Source organism: Anarrhichthys ocellatus, unplaced genomic scaffold (genome assembly GCF_004355925.1).
Source record: "Anarrhichthys ocellatus isolate YVR2014 unplaced genomic scaffold, GSC_Weel_1.0 scaffold14, whole genome shotgun sequence".
In the NCBI taxonomy this organism is placed as follows: domain Eukaryota; kingdom Metazoa; phylum Chordata; class Actinopteri; order Perciformes; family Anarhichadidae; genus Anarrhichthys; species Anarrhichthys ocellatus.
Window position 1 is genome coordinate 1,372,589 of NW_022280044.1, and position 13,923 is coordinate 1,386,511.

General features: G+C 44.0%; 1 protein-coding gene across 2 annotated transcripts; it reads left to right on the forward strand.

Moving 5' to 3' along the window:
- The first annotated feature begins 3,029 nt into the window (after positions 1–3,029).
- pdcd6ip (programmed cell death 6 interacting protein) lies at positions 3,030–13,864 on the forward strand. Of its 2 annotated transcripts, none has more exons than XM_031854288.1 (18): positions 3,030–3,353; positions 5,828–5,882; positions 5,968–6,037; positions 6,467–6,594; positions 6,968–7,121; positions 7,759–7,859; positions 8,723–8,854; positions 8,999–9,221; positions 9,422–9,545; positions 9,633–9,810; positions 10,723–10,834; positions 10,984–11,153; positions 11,558–11,806; positions 12,022–12,156; positions 12,334–12,428; positions 12,624–12,741; positions 12,866–13,056; positions 13,321–13,864. In XM_031854288.1, the coding sequence occupies exons 1-18, from the start codon at positions 3,148–3,150 to the stop codon at positions 13,526–13,528; spliced, it is 2,649 nt and encodes an 882-aa protein (XP_031710148.1). In that variant the 5' UTR covers positions 3,030–3,147; the 3' UTR covers positions 13,529–13,864. The 2 variants fall into 2 exon arrangements, with proteins under 2 accessions (XP_031710148.1, XP_031710149.1); XM_031854289.1 differs by having other exon boundaries at positions 8,738–8,854.
- The last annotated feature ends 59 nt before the right edge of the window (positions 13,865–13,923 follow it).

The following is a 13,923-nucleotide window of genomic DNA, read 5'->3' on the forward strand; positions in this document are numbered from 1 at the left end:
GTGTGTGTGTGTGTGTGTGTGTGTGTGTGTGTGTGTGTGTGTGTGTGAGAGAGAGAGAGAGAGAGTGTGCGTGAGTGAGTGAGTGAGTGTGTGTGTGTGAGAGAGTGTGCGTGTGTGTGTGAGAGAGTGACTGTGGGCAGGAGAGGTGACCACTGTTCATGTACAGCCTAATGTCAATGATGATGCTTCTCATGTGCACAGTATCGTATGCTGGAGATGTACACAACCACATGTGCTGGGAATAAATGATTTCATAACTTTCTCTGGTGTCCTGCTATTCTATATTTCCTTCCTTTGTACCGTAGCATTGTTTGTTTTTGACTCAAGAGGACAGAGAAAAGGCATGGTTGTCCACTCTTAATGGATACTTCTTCAATTCACACTGAACTAAAGTATAAATGCAACTGTTCTTTGTGTTTCCATCTTTCACGAGTTGAAATTTTTACTTTTTCTATGCACACAAAAAGCTTGTTTCTCTCAAATTGTGCGCTCTTTGTTAAAATCTGTGTGCCCACAATAAAAGGCCACTCAGAACAGACACACTTGACACAACTATAGAGCGACAGAATTTTGTTTTGGTCACAGGTAGCTTATCCTGCAGAATCAGTATCTGGTGTCACCAGTATTTGCCTCATGCAGTGCAACACATGTGCTTCACCCAGTTGATCATGTTGTTGACTGGCCTGTTGAATATTAGCCCACGCATCTTCAGTGTCTGTGGGAAGTTTTTTTTGGGTATTGCCAGGGATTTGAACACGCAGATCCAGAGCATCTTCAACATGCTCAATGGATAACATGTCTGGTGAGGCCATGCAAAAAACATGGTGGTATAAAGAGGCGACGCCAAAAGGTCAAGACCCGGCTGAGGAGGAAGAACGTGCAGACGAGCAGCTCTGGACGTCATCCCTGCACTCAGCATGCCGAGGGCACAGCCCGTTAAAACCTGCGACATGCGTGGCGTTGTGTGATTAAAACTGCACATTTCTAGAGTGGCTTTTTATTGGTGCCAACCCAAAGCGCACCTGTGTCATAACGATGCTGTTTAATCAGCATCTTGATGTGCCACCTGCGCCTGTCGGGGCGGGATTGATTATCTCAGCAGAGGAGAAGTGCTCACCACGTGCTCTATCAAATGTGTGTAAAACAAAAAACGGATAAATAACATTTTATGTGCACAGAAAAAGTATTTTATTTTTAGATCCTCCTTATCTGGTAAACGCCCATTTCTTTCAAACTGCTTATCCCCATTTTGTAAAGTAAGCTTTCTGATGTTGTCTCCAAGCCAAGACAGCCCTGATAACGATCTGGATCATTCCCTCAGCCTTTGAGAGCTCTTTCAAAGCAACACTGGCTATTATACAACTGTTTTAACAGTTTGATAAGTAACCTCTGAGAATCCAGTTACACTCAATTCAGATTTCTCTACAAGGCACAAAGAACAACAATTAATGTCTGTTGTGGTATTGCATGAAATCAAAGGTGACAGAGCAAAACAGTGGCCTTTTGTTGCACTATAATTAGATTACAGGGAGCGGTGACTCGTATAGTTTGTTAAGCACAAAGCACCTGCCAAAAGGTCTTTCCCAAACCAGATGTTTAGGATCCAGAACCATGCAAACTTTCCCCCCAGCAGTTGTATCAGTGGCTGAATTACATCTGGGATGAAGAGTGAATACAGCTATTGCAAGCAATTAGCAGACTAAAACTAGCAATTTATCTGCATCCTAGTGGACCGCAAACAGCTGGTAGTACTGTCTCAAAGAGCTTTCATTGAGTGTAACCGCATGTGTTGTCTTACAGGTTACCCAGTTGCTTCTGCATTATAGTCTTTTTTAATTTCCCATCTGGTTTACCAGTCATATCTATAGTTATTGTGTTTTATACGGTTTTGCTTAATCCCACAAAGTGGGAACCGCCCTGGAGCTAGAGGCCCCCTACTGGGCCCTAAGCCCTCCAGGTTCACGTGTAGCAAATGGTTTGTGGTAATTTGATCAAGTGTTTGAAACAGATGTAACACTGTTTGGGAATAAAGGAATATGCAGTATTATAGCACAGAATAAACTGACATAAGACCTTACGAGGGGTCCTGTAAGAGTGTGTTAAAAATACTGTAGTTATAAGACATTAGATATGTAAGTTGATATTTATAGAGATCCAAAGTGTTCACATTTAAAGACATCATTAAATGAAGGAGCGTACCAACAAATACGAGCAATATCAATTATTTGTCTGTTGCTTTGGGCTGAATGTAAAAACAGCAAATTACATATAATTCACCCACTTTTTTATGTTTTATTGTCTAAAAACATTGAATCAAAGTAAATTCAATGTGTCTTTTTTGACAATTGGTCACTTAGTAGATGCGTCTTTGCAAACATTGGACCTTCCAGATACAGGTGTTGCCTCTTATACTACAGTCAATTACAACCCCTTTGACAACACAGGAGATCTCCATTTAATCAATTGGCTGCTGATTTAGGTGTGTCCTTTTAATGGGAGTGAAAACTCTAAATAGGATACATAAAAACAAAATGGTCTGAAACATTGATGACATTTTTAAATATAACCTAATGTAATTTAATAAAATAACCCACAATAAACATAGCTCTTACAAAAGATAAGCAGGATGAAATAACATATCATTGTAGTAAGCACATTTAAAAAAAATAATTATGTAACTGTTTCACAATTTTATGCTTTATATTATATATTATGTCTATATTCATACATTTATGAAGTTGATGATTATGTGTAAAATTGTGAACACGTTGGGCCTCTATAGGAGAGTGTTGTGGTCTATACATATTATTATTACATATTATATGGTGTATATTACTGAAGTATTTGTGTTTCTACCCTCGCAGCACACCAGGGCCCATGTAATATTGTGGCAGGAGTATTGTCTCTCTGTCTCTCTGTCTGTCTGTCTGTCTATCTGTGAGCAGATGAGTAGCTCTTCTCTCGCTCTGGTCCACTTCTTATTAAAACGCTACTGAGTCTGCGCAGTGCGCCTGTCTGTTCCCCATGACGTAATTGGACGTCGCCTGTCAGAAACCAGGAAGTGGGTCGCTCGCTCGCTGTTGTTTGTGTTCGTTGGTCGCTTATCGTCTGTTTTTCTGATTCAACAAATCGCTTTTACGGGCCGAAATGGCGACGTTTATTTCAGTCCCGTTAAAGAAGTCCTCCGAGGTGGATCTGGTGAAACCACTTTCTAAATTTATAACCGCTACATACCCAGCGGGCGAGGAGCAGGGGGAGTACATCCGAGCTGTGGATGAGCTGAACAAGCTCCGCAAGAGTGCGCTGGGAAGGCCTCTGGACAAGCACGAGAGCTCCCTGGAGATCCTGCTCAGGTAGAAAGTTCTGCTTTTATAACGTGACTGAATTAGCTACCGTGTTATATGACCACTCAGAGCAACCTTATTACCTGTCGCAGGTGAGTTATCCCGGTTATTGCCGCACCCTAATGTGTTAGCTTTGAGTTGCTAACCTGGAAGCTAAAGTTAGTCACGCTAATTTGCTAGAGGGGCATTTCTCAACATAATAACTGACTCGTATGATATTTAATGCTAAGTTTACGTCTTTAACTGAACGGTCAGATGCCTGCTGAATGAAATTAGCTAGGCTAGTTGAGCTAGTTGTGATTTAAGCTTTGGTTTATTTATTGAATTGACTTCAAGTAAAGTTAAACTCTCTAAACCATTAGCTTTAGAATTAGCTTCACCGTTCAGCATAAACTTTATTGTCCCCCAAGGTAAAACACAGAGCACAGACAGACTCAAACATAATAAAATGCGTGAAATATATTTATATAAAACCAACCACAAAAGCTCAAATACAACTGTACGTCAGTGACAGCATAAAGCAACCATCTTCACCTGACAATGTTTATTTGGAAGATTGATCATCAGCTGACTCCTACTGTTCCTGAGTTTGTGTTACAAACGTGACAGCTACTAATAATAACTTGTGACTTCCCCAGAAGATCACTAGCCAACAAATTCATTCATACATAAGCCTATTCAAACTCATGGGCACAGTTCTAAATATATTTACAGGAGCTTTGTATCTACACAGCATCAGGGAGAAAGTGTAAGCACAGCTCTCCTGCCAGCTGTCACATTCAGGCCTAGAGGCCTTCAGTCCACTGGTAGCCAGTGATCACACATCCAGGGAAGAGAGTGACAGCTTTTCATATCAACAAACAGAGATGGATATAATAAAGCGTAACAATTGTGTGTCTACGAGACTCTGAAGCCTCAATGCACGGAGACATGAGCTACAGAGAAGGCCTGTGTATAATGCAGAGGACATATATACACTTAGTGTAAAGAGCAGAAGAGCGTCACAGTGGTAACTACTTTGCATAAGGGAACTGTGACAGAAAATGATTTTGTTTGTTCCTTTTTGTTTCGTGCTCCATTTACAGTGCATGGCTGTTGTTGACGCTTGTCTTGCTCTTATTCAATTACCAGTTTACAGACATAACATATTGATGATTGAGCACTAATGCAGAATCCCACAGAGGACTAAGTTAGCCTTCTCCTTATCCGTCATATCATGTATGATAACCAATCATCTAATAAAAACTCATCGGTGACACACAGACTTTGCATTTCTTTATGACTCATCAGTTATTTAATGCACAGGGTTTGCCCACATTACGTCAGCCAGGTATGCACTTGCAGCGTGGCCGGTTGTTTATTCTTCTCACGTTGCCCTTTCATAAAAAATGATCCCAATACAGATCCTACATTTAGGGAAAATACGTAACTGGTGTCAGATCTATTGACCTATAACCTCAGTTGAGGCATAAACATTTGTGTTTGGAGACAAATTGTTGGATATGTGCATCCCTGGTTTATGGCAACGGTTTGTGAAGAAAGTATTTTAGAGAAATATTGACAAAAATGATCTGTACTGACTGAAGAGGAAAGATCCTCACATGATCCTAAAGATTAGCCCATTGTTTTAATCTAACTAACTAACTTACTAACTAGAATGTAAAGTGACATTTTGTCATGCTTTCTGTGTCAGCTGTGGGTTTGTAGATACAGGGTCTTAGTTAGCATGCGTGTCCCTCGCTGACTGCTCCTCGTCTCTCGGCACATGTCGTCCGTCCGCCATGTGCCAGGTCGCTGGGGCGACGCGCCCTATCCTTTTCAAAGCTATTGTGTCACCGTGGTAACGATTGTTTTGTCCAGGTTTTTTTCCGTTAGTTAACCGGTCGGCACACCTCGTCTCAGCTTTCCTGTGTGTGTGTGTGTGTGTGTGTGTTGTCGTGTGTGTGTTCTTGTGTGTTCTTGTGTATCTGAATGAGAAACTAAAGGATAACAAACTAAATGTTTATGTTTTATGTAGAAAGACAAAGTTTGAATTCCGGCCTTTTTCTTGGCTCTGGGTTAAGCCGGCTGAATGAACTGGTAACAGGGTTTCCCTCACTGGCCCTTCTGCATGTTGTCATTTCTAATAATAGACTATTTACATCACACGCACACTGATAAGACAAAGAGCTGAGGATCACTGACCGTGTGTTGGTGTGCGTTTGTCTGTGTGCGTGCTGCAGTGCGTTTGTCTGTCCTCGTATTTTTTTCCTGACTCATTGTCAAGTGTCTCTAAAATGGCAGAGCTTCCTCAGACCTCAGAGCTGCTGTTATGTAATAATAGTTACTCCTCTTTAAATTAGTTTCACATTCACTGTTTGTCTCCTTTAACTAAATGTCAAGTTCAAAGATAATTATAAAAATGATGACATATCTGAAACCAATCAGAGCAGGTATGTTTGGGTGTAGACGGCGCTTAAGAAAACGTTTCTTTCTCTCTCCAGATACTATGACCAACTGTGTGCGGTGGAGCCCAAGTTTCCCTTCTCTGAGAACCAGGTAACTGATCGGACGGCACGCGATGGTTAGACTTAAGTTCCCAAACAGAAGAACTTGAACACAAAGCGTCTCTCTGTTTCCACAGCTCTGCCTAACCTTCACATGGAAGGATGCCTTTGATAAAGGATCGCTGTTCGGGGGCTCGGTCAAGCTCGGTAAGTGCAACCTCAAGTGCATTCGTGTACGTGGGAGAATATCTGTGCATGCTGCATTTTAAAAAAAGGGTTAAAGCCAATGTAGGACTTTAGCTTCAATGGTACAAATCTGTCTTATCTCTTACTATCCGTCTGTTACTATCTGTCTATCTCTTACACACACAACCAATAAGAACCAAAACTGTAGAATGAAGCATTAGAAAGTGTTGGTCGAAGAAAATGCCGACCCCACACAAACGGCAAGCAGTCGATAACAGACTCGGTACTCGAGGGATGAAAGATAGATGTCACTTTCCCCCTCTGTCACCACTTCTTAGCCGTGCGATGCTGTGAAAGCATATTATTCTGCAGTTGAAGTTGTCCCTGATAAGAAGCAGAATGCACTCTAACGAAGATTTTGTGTTTTGTTTGTTTTTTTATGTGTTGCAGCTTTGGCCAGTGTGGGCTACGAGAAGACATGCGTGTTGTTCAACGCAGCAGCCCTGGCCAGTCAGATCGGCTCGGAGCAGAACCTGGACAACGACGAGGGCCTGAAGACTGCTGCCAAATTCTATCAGGTGGGCAGACCAACACACACAGGGATGTGCGGCAGATAAACTCTGTTGTGGAAGCGACTTTTAGGCGTCTGTTCACATTTCCAATATTGTTTATTGTTGTTTTCTCAAGATTCTACCAGCATATTGAATATAAATTTGCATTTTATGATTGGTATGGTTACTGATACAACTGTGCTTTAAGCAAACATAATTTATGCTATGTACAAAGCATTAACTTTTTGTTGGGGAGAGAGAGAGGGAGAGGGGGAGAGGGGGAGAGGGGTAGAGGGGGAGAGAGCTTTTGAACAGTGATGTTTTTACGACCGTCAATCATCGCCAGTATCTGCAGTGGTGTCTCACCCGTCTCTCTCTCTTTATCTGTCTCACTACCCAGCTGGCTAGCGGAGCGTTCGGTCACATCAAGGACACAGTGCTGACAGCGCTGAACAGGGAGCCCACCATGGACATCTCCCCCGAGACTGTGGGGACCCTGAAGCTTATCATGCTAGCCCAGGCCCAAGAGGTCTTCTTCCTCAAAGCCACCTCAGGTACCAAAGGACAGACAAACACACACACATAGTCTTCACTGAGAGACTGTTGCATCATAAACTGCTGGAGAGACTTTCAAACCTTTTCAGTGTATCGTGATTTATCTCCGTTTCTGTCATGTCGATACTCAGAAGAAGAGAAACAAACATCCAGTTTAATTCCCTGGTTTTAAAAGTGTATCATAGACATGAACCACTTGTTAGTTTTTTGCTTGAAAGTGTGTCTGACAAGTTTATGGAAACTGGTATCACAAATCTGCCTGTCTCTGAATAAATAGCATCTTTAATATTACACATTTTTTTGCCTTACGGTTTATTTAGAACGACGGTAGTGGGCAGTTTTGAGCGTCTGTCCCAGTTCTGTCTACATAGCTGCTTATTAGAGTTTCTAAGCACAGTTTTGAAAGTTCCATCCTAAATTTAAACTCCCATTTTCTGCTGAGGTGGTGAGTTGCTGTTGAATAGTTTTTATATTCTGTAAAATGTAAGAGCGATTTCATCAGGCTGGTGTAGAAGCTGCAGAGCTTTCTGAATTAAGATGTCAGTTAACAGACCAGATGCTCTGATCAGCTTGTTTTATCTTGAGTGTGTTTTTGTTTGATATGTTCTCTTTAACAGTGGCTTGTTCACCCAATAGATAGGATGAAAGATGCTGTCATTGCAAAGCTGGCCAATCAGGCGGCAGATTTCTACGGCGAAGCCTGCAAGCAGTGCCAGTACAAAGACAACCTGCCCAAGGTATGTGAGGGATGCACCTGTAGGTCAGCCGGGTGTTCGGTGTGGTGAAGATGCACAGAGTTTGGATTCTTGGGTTGGTTTGGCGTGTGTATTGTCTGATTGTGCTTTTTGTTTTGTATGTGTGTATTTCTGAATAATAGACTTTAAGATTGTTCAGGACTGTCTAAAGTGCAACTTCTCTCTGTTCTCATTGGTCCATTTCCATCCTGTATGTACTCTTGATTGGTTGGTTACTACTAATCTGCAGTTTGACTTGTTTTCATTCTGATTGGTTTCTTACCATCTAATCATGGGACTCTGAAGTACTTACGATCTGACTGAAACACACACTACCTCAGGTTCACACTACAGACTTAATATTTTGAGGTTAATCAAATCAGAGTTAAGTGAACAGCAGGAAATGTGTAACTTGCACCAGCTGTTCGTAAGTTCAGAATTAGCTTTGTTATAAGTTTCTACATGTGTGGATATCAGAGCGCACACACACACACACATGGCTGTGGGACGTTTGATGAAGGTGCAGCAGCTTTTGACGAAAGATTAAACACTCATGGCCTGTTCTGTTTTCTCTCTCGTTGTCTTCCTTTCTTTCTGCATCCCTCGTTGTGGTGGTGGCGGCATTGGGTGTGTGTGTGTGTGTGTGTGTGTGTGTGTGTGTGCGCGCGTGTGTGCGCACGTGTGCGCTTGTGCTGTGTGTGCACACCTCTGACTGCTTGTGCCCGTTTGTGATTGGCTTTCGTGATGTGATTTGACCTCGCTGGTGTGCGTCTGCCGTGTTGTGGTTTGCGTTGCTGTTGTGCGTGTGTGTATATATCTGTTTTTCGTGCCTGCGTGTTGCCCTGTGGTTGCCTCTCCCTGGTCAGTATTTTTATTTTCAGGAAGTGCTGTCGGTGCTGGCGGCCAAGCACACCATCATGCAAGCCAACGCTGAGCTGCACCAGAGCATGGTGTCCAAGCAGAAGAAGCGCTTCGGAGAGGAGATCGCTCGCCTGCAGGTGCACAGCTTTCACATAGATCCCTAGTTCTTATGTCACCTTCAAAAAAACTGGACGTACATGCCTTCAAGTTTCACATCCAAAAACTAAAGAAAGCGTATTGATGGAGCGCATTTGATCCTCACCGTCTGTTCGTCCCTCCAGCGCTCAGCGGAGTTGGTGAAGACAGTGGCGTCTGGTTACGACGAATACGTGAGCGTCAAGGATCTGAGTGAGAAGATCAACCGAGCCCTCGTCGCAGCCAAGAAAGACAACGACTTCATCTACCACGACCGCGTGCCCGAGGTCAAGGATCTGGAACACATCGGCAAGGCGGCGCTCGTCAAAGCCGCCACCATCACACCTCCACTCAGCCAGAAATTTGCAGGTAAAATAGGCTCAACACAGTTCCTTTATTGTAAAGGGTGTTTGACACACTCTTTAGCTTCTAAAGAATATGATTCCAAACTTGTTGTTTAGGGACTGGATGACTCCAGATGGGATCTTGACTACAACAGACTCTCTGTCTGGCTGGTTTTTTTTATTTATTTTTTCAACCAGTTGTTTATGTTGTTCTTATCTCTCCAGACTTGTTTGAGAAGATGGTCCCCATGGTGGTGCAGCAGTCCATGAGCAACTACACCCAGAGGAAGGCTGAGACTGTGAACAGACTGGTGGGAACCATGAGGGAGGCCACCAATCTCTGCAATGGGTACGCTCTCCTGAAAAGAGTACGGTGCACAAGTTGATGTTTGTGGAGACCTTAATAACAGATAGATTCTTTGTAACTGTCCGTCAGGGTGTTGGCATCCCTAAACCTGCCGGCGGCTCTGGAGGACCTGTCGGGAGATTCTATCCCACAATCCATTGCTGAGAAGGCCCGAGCCGTCGTGCAGCTGGGAGGACTGCAGAGCATTGAGCAGCTAATCAGAGACCTGCCTGAGCTTCTGACCCGCAACAGAGAGATCCTGGATGAGGTCAGACAGACACACTGAATTATAGATATGCAACTGCACTTTGCAGATCACATAACCAGTGATCTACCCGTAACCACCAATTTATTTAAAAAGTAAAGCAGGCACTTTTAGAACTACAACAGCTTGTTTTTCATGTGGCTTTGTTTTCCTGACAAAGAAGCATATGAATGAAATGCTGTTTAGCACCACTGCCAGAAGAGCACATGAATGCCAAAACTCAAAATCGTCCCCAATAGCGCAAATCCCAAATCAGTATCCTCACTGAAATCGAATCCACTGATCTCTGGGCCAAGGACGCTCTGTCCTCCAGCTTCAGCCAACCAATTTATTCTTTTTTTAGTAAATCTTGCTGACAGACGAATAAACAGACGGGAGTAAAAACCTAAAACACACAAACTGCTTCCAAGTTTGTTTGGCAGAGTTGTAAAGTCCAAACCCATAATGTCCTAATTTCCCCCTAAAAGTAGTCTGTTGTGTTGACAAAGAGCCATTACCATGAAGTACAGTTCTACTGGCCAAAAAGTAGACTTTATATTATTTACTAGCATTTCTGTTATTACACATGAAAGTAGTGCCGACACGATCAACTGAACAAACGCAGGAAATGGTCTTCATTCTTCTATATCTGTAAATTTAATATTTTGGACTGTTGGTCAGACAGTTTGAAGACATTTCTTGAAATCTCTAGTAACTGAAATTTTATAGAAAACATGATTTATTGATAAATCAATAAAATCAATTGTTAGTTGGTGCCAATAAAAGGCTGCATAAATATACTCAAAAATACTTACACATGGCCCAAAAAACAACAAACTGAATAATAAAGGTGTAATTATCTGAGGAGTGTGTGCGTGTGTGTGTGGGGGTGTTGTTAAAGCACTCTGTATGTTTGTGTGTTGTCTTCGTCTTCAGGCTCTGAAGATGCTGAACGACGAAGAGACGACAGACAGCGAGCTGAGAACCAAGTTCAACCAGCGCTGGAACAGAACCCCCTCTGGAGACCTCTACAAGCCCCTTCGCACAGGTACACACACACACACTGAAAACACGTGCTTCTTGTTGTTGCTCATGAAGTTTGTCTCCATGTCATCCACTGTTGACAGTTGCAATACCCTCTTCCTCTTTTCCTTCCTCCTTCTCTCTAACACTCCCTCCCTCCCTTCTCTCTACCAGAGGGAGCTAACTTCAGCAACATCTTGGACAAGGCCGTGCAAGCGGACCAGGTGGTGAGGGACCGCTACACCGCCCACTGTGACATGATCGCCCTGCTGTGTAAGCCAGAGAACGAGCTCAACGCTGCCATCCCCTCCGCCAACCCGACCAAGACCCTGCAGGGCAGCGAGGTCTGTCAGCTCGCACTGACGTTTGTTTGTTTTAAGCCAGATGATGTCAAGCTTTTCATTGTTGCGGTTCGTTTTTGCGTCACCTCGTACTAAGGAATCTTGTGTTCCACGTAAACCCCCTCCTCCCCACAGTAGCTCCATTTTTCATTTTGTTTGCTGACTTTGCGTTGTGTGTCTCGGGGGAACTTTAAATAACTAAGCAAGCAGAACTGGTAAAGCAGAAGGCAGAAGTGCTAGAAGTCTCTCCACAGCTACACTGTATACACGCCAAAGTGGAGAAACTACAGTATGTTGCAGTCATCATAAGAGCGAGAGGTCAGGGTAGAGCACTGAAAGTGATGAAGAAGTCGAGATGTACGTGCATGTCCGATCCACCTTCGTTCACCGCGTCCCTCTACTCCCAGGTCGTGAACGTGCTGCGCTCCCAGCTCGCCCAGCTGGATGAGATGAAGAAGGAGAGGGAGACCCTGGAGGGAGAGATCAAGGCTGTGACCTTTGACATGTCCACCAGCTTCCTGACGGCGCTCTCTCAGGATGGGACCATCAATGAGGAGCAGCTGTCACTCTCCCAGCTCGACCAGTTGTACGGCGCCTACAACCAGCGGGTACAGACCACCCTCCGCTCGCAGGAAGAGCTGCTGGGACAAATTCAGGTATACATATACAAACACCGATAATGATTGAGCCGTTAATGAGACCATTTCTTTATCAGTTTTCTACCCTCTGCTAGCTTAAAGAGTGAGCTCATTATGACATTTGACCTGCTTGTGAAGTACCGCAAACAAATGGTAGTCTGCTGTTCTTCAATATACTTTCGTTCTGAAAGGTGTTCGCAGCTAATCCCCTCAATCTGTGATCTCCTTTCCAGACGTCCCACCAGGAGTTCAGCAGTCTGACGCAGTCCAACACGGAAGCCAACCAGAGGGAGGAGGTCCTGAAGAAGCTGGCTTCAGCCCATGACAGCTACGTTGAGATCAGCAACAACCTGCGCGAAGGCACCAAGGTACTCGCTCAGCACAACACACCGGCACACGCGTGCCTCTGCAAGGATGCACTGTGCTGCAGTAATGCGTATCCTGTCGGAGATGTTCTACTTTTATTTGTTGGGGGGGTTTTTTTTTTAGAGTCAAGGTGGTTTGCAGGCCAGGTGATTTATGTTTGTCCTCTTTTGTTTCCTCAGTTCTACAACGACTTGACAGAAATCCTGCTTAAGTTCCAGAACAAATGCAGCGACATCGTTTTTGCTCGCAAGACAGAGCGGGATGAACTACTTAAGTATGTACTTTTCTGTTTTTTGTGTATTTTATTGATGTGTGTGTCAGTTATACCAGCTGGCCAGGGAGTTAAGGTCGGCCTCTCACCAGTTTTATATATATATATATATATATATATGAAGGAAACATATATATGAAGGAAACATATATATATGAAGGAAACATTGCAGCACAGTCACTGTTTGTGTTGTTTCAGGGACCTGCAGCAGAGCATCGCCCGAGAGCCCAGCGCTCCGTCCTTCAACGTTCCTGCCTATCAGACCAACCCCGCTGCCCCTGCTGGTGGCCCAACCCCTGCTCCCAGGACCGTCTTTGTAAGCAGCAAACAAACAAACAAACAAACAAACACAAAGCCAAATGTTCAATACCTTTGCAGCAGATGTGAGGCTGACGGTTATATATTGATCCGTCATCTTTCTCTCCACCTGCTGGACCCAGCAACCTCAACAACCCCAGGCGAAGCCCCAGCCTCCAGCCAGGCCTCCTCCACCGAGCGTCGTCCCTCAAGCAGCCTCCACCCCTCCCATCAATGCACCACCAATGGGCCCTCCCAACAGCAACCAACCGCCTATGGCCCCACCATCCCAGGCCCAGGGACCACCTTACCCCAGCTACCAAGGCTATACAGGGTGAGTTTCCAATCACAGCGTCCAGATTTCTGAGCACAAATTGACCCTCGTAACTATGTTGATGTCAGGATAGAGTGAACATGATTTTATGCTGCTTCTAGCTCTTTCTTATAGTTACAGTTTTTTTTTTTTTTAATCCAATCTAAATCAATTGACCCCTTGTACTAAAACATACGTCTCTGTACTGTTGGACTATTCGTTTAACGTATGATATTTTGTGGAACATCACTCTGACGATTTTCCTCTGTTGTGACGCCCATGCAGGTGCTACCAGATGCCTGGCTACAACCCCTATGCTTACGGACAGTACAACATGCCCAACATGCCCAACATGCCCAACATGCCCTACATGCCCTATCAGCAGACTCCAGGACAGCAGGGAGGCTACCCAGCAGCCCCTCCTCCTGGACAACCCTACCCTGGCTACCCCCAGCAACCCCCTCAGCAGCAGCCCTACTACCCTCAGCAATAACTCTTCTCTCCTTCCTCTCATTCTTTATCTCACCAGTTAACACCAAATAAAAAAAAAATACCCCCAGCAATAACACGTCATCTCCGTTCGCTCCCCTCTCCCGTTTAGCTCTCTCTCAATAACAGCAGCTATAGAAACCCTAGTGAGAGGCGACTTCAGAGCTGCTTTGCACTTCTCTCTAAAACCCTTTATTATGTCGACACGTTCTCATTTTGACCCTGCCCCCTTTCTTTCTACCCTAGGTTATGTTTTCTGGGTTCTGACTGCACTTTTCCTAACTATTTCAAGTTTCATCAATGCACTAACTCCCTCTTTTGCCCGTAAGGGTTTTTTTCTTTTTTTTTTTTTTTTTTTTTTTTTTTTTTTTTTTTAAACGTAATCATTTTCGAATGGTT

What these genes read in the sequence shown, in the direction of transcription:
- pdcd6ip (XM_031854288.1), top strand. Translation starts at nt 3,148, where the DNA reads ATGGCGACGTTTATTTCAGTCCCGTTAAAGAAGTCCTCCGAGGTGGAT. An exon ending in TCCCTGGAGATCCTGCTCAG is followed by an intron (nt 3,354 to 5,827) that starts GTAGAAAGTTCT and finishes TTCTCTCTCCAG; the next exon opens with ATACTATGACCAACTGTGTG. An exon ending in AGGAGATCGCTCGCCTGCAG is followed by an intron (nt 8,855 to 8,998) that starts GTGCACAGCTTT and finishes TCGTCCCTCCAG; the next exon opens with CGCTCAGCGGAGTTGGTGAA.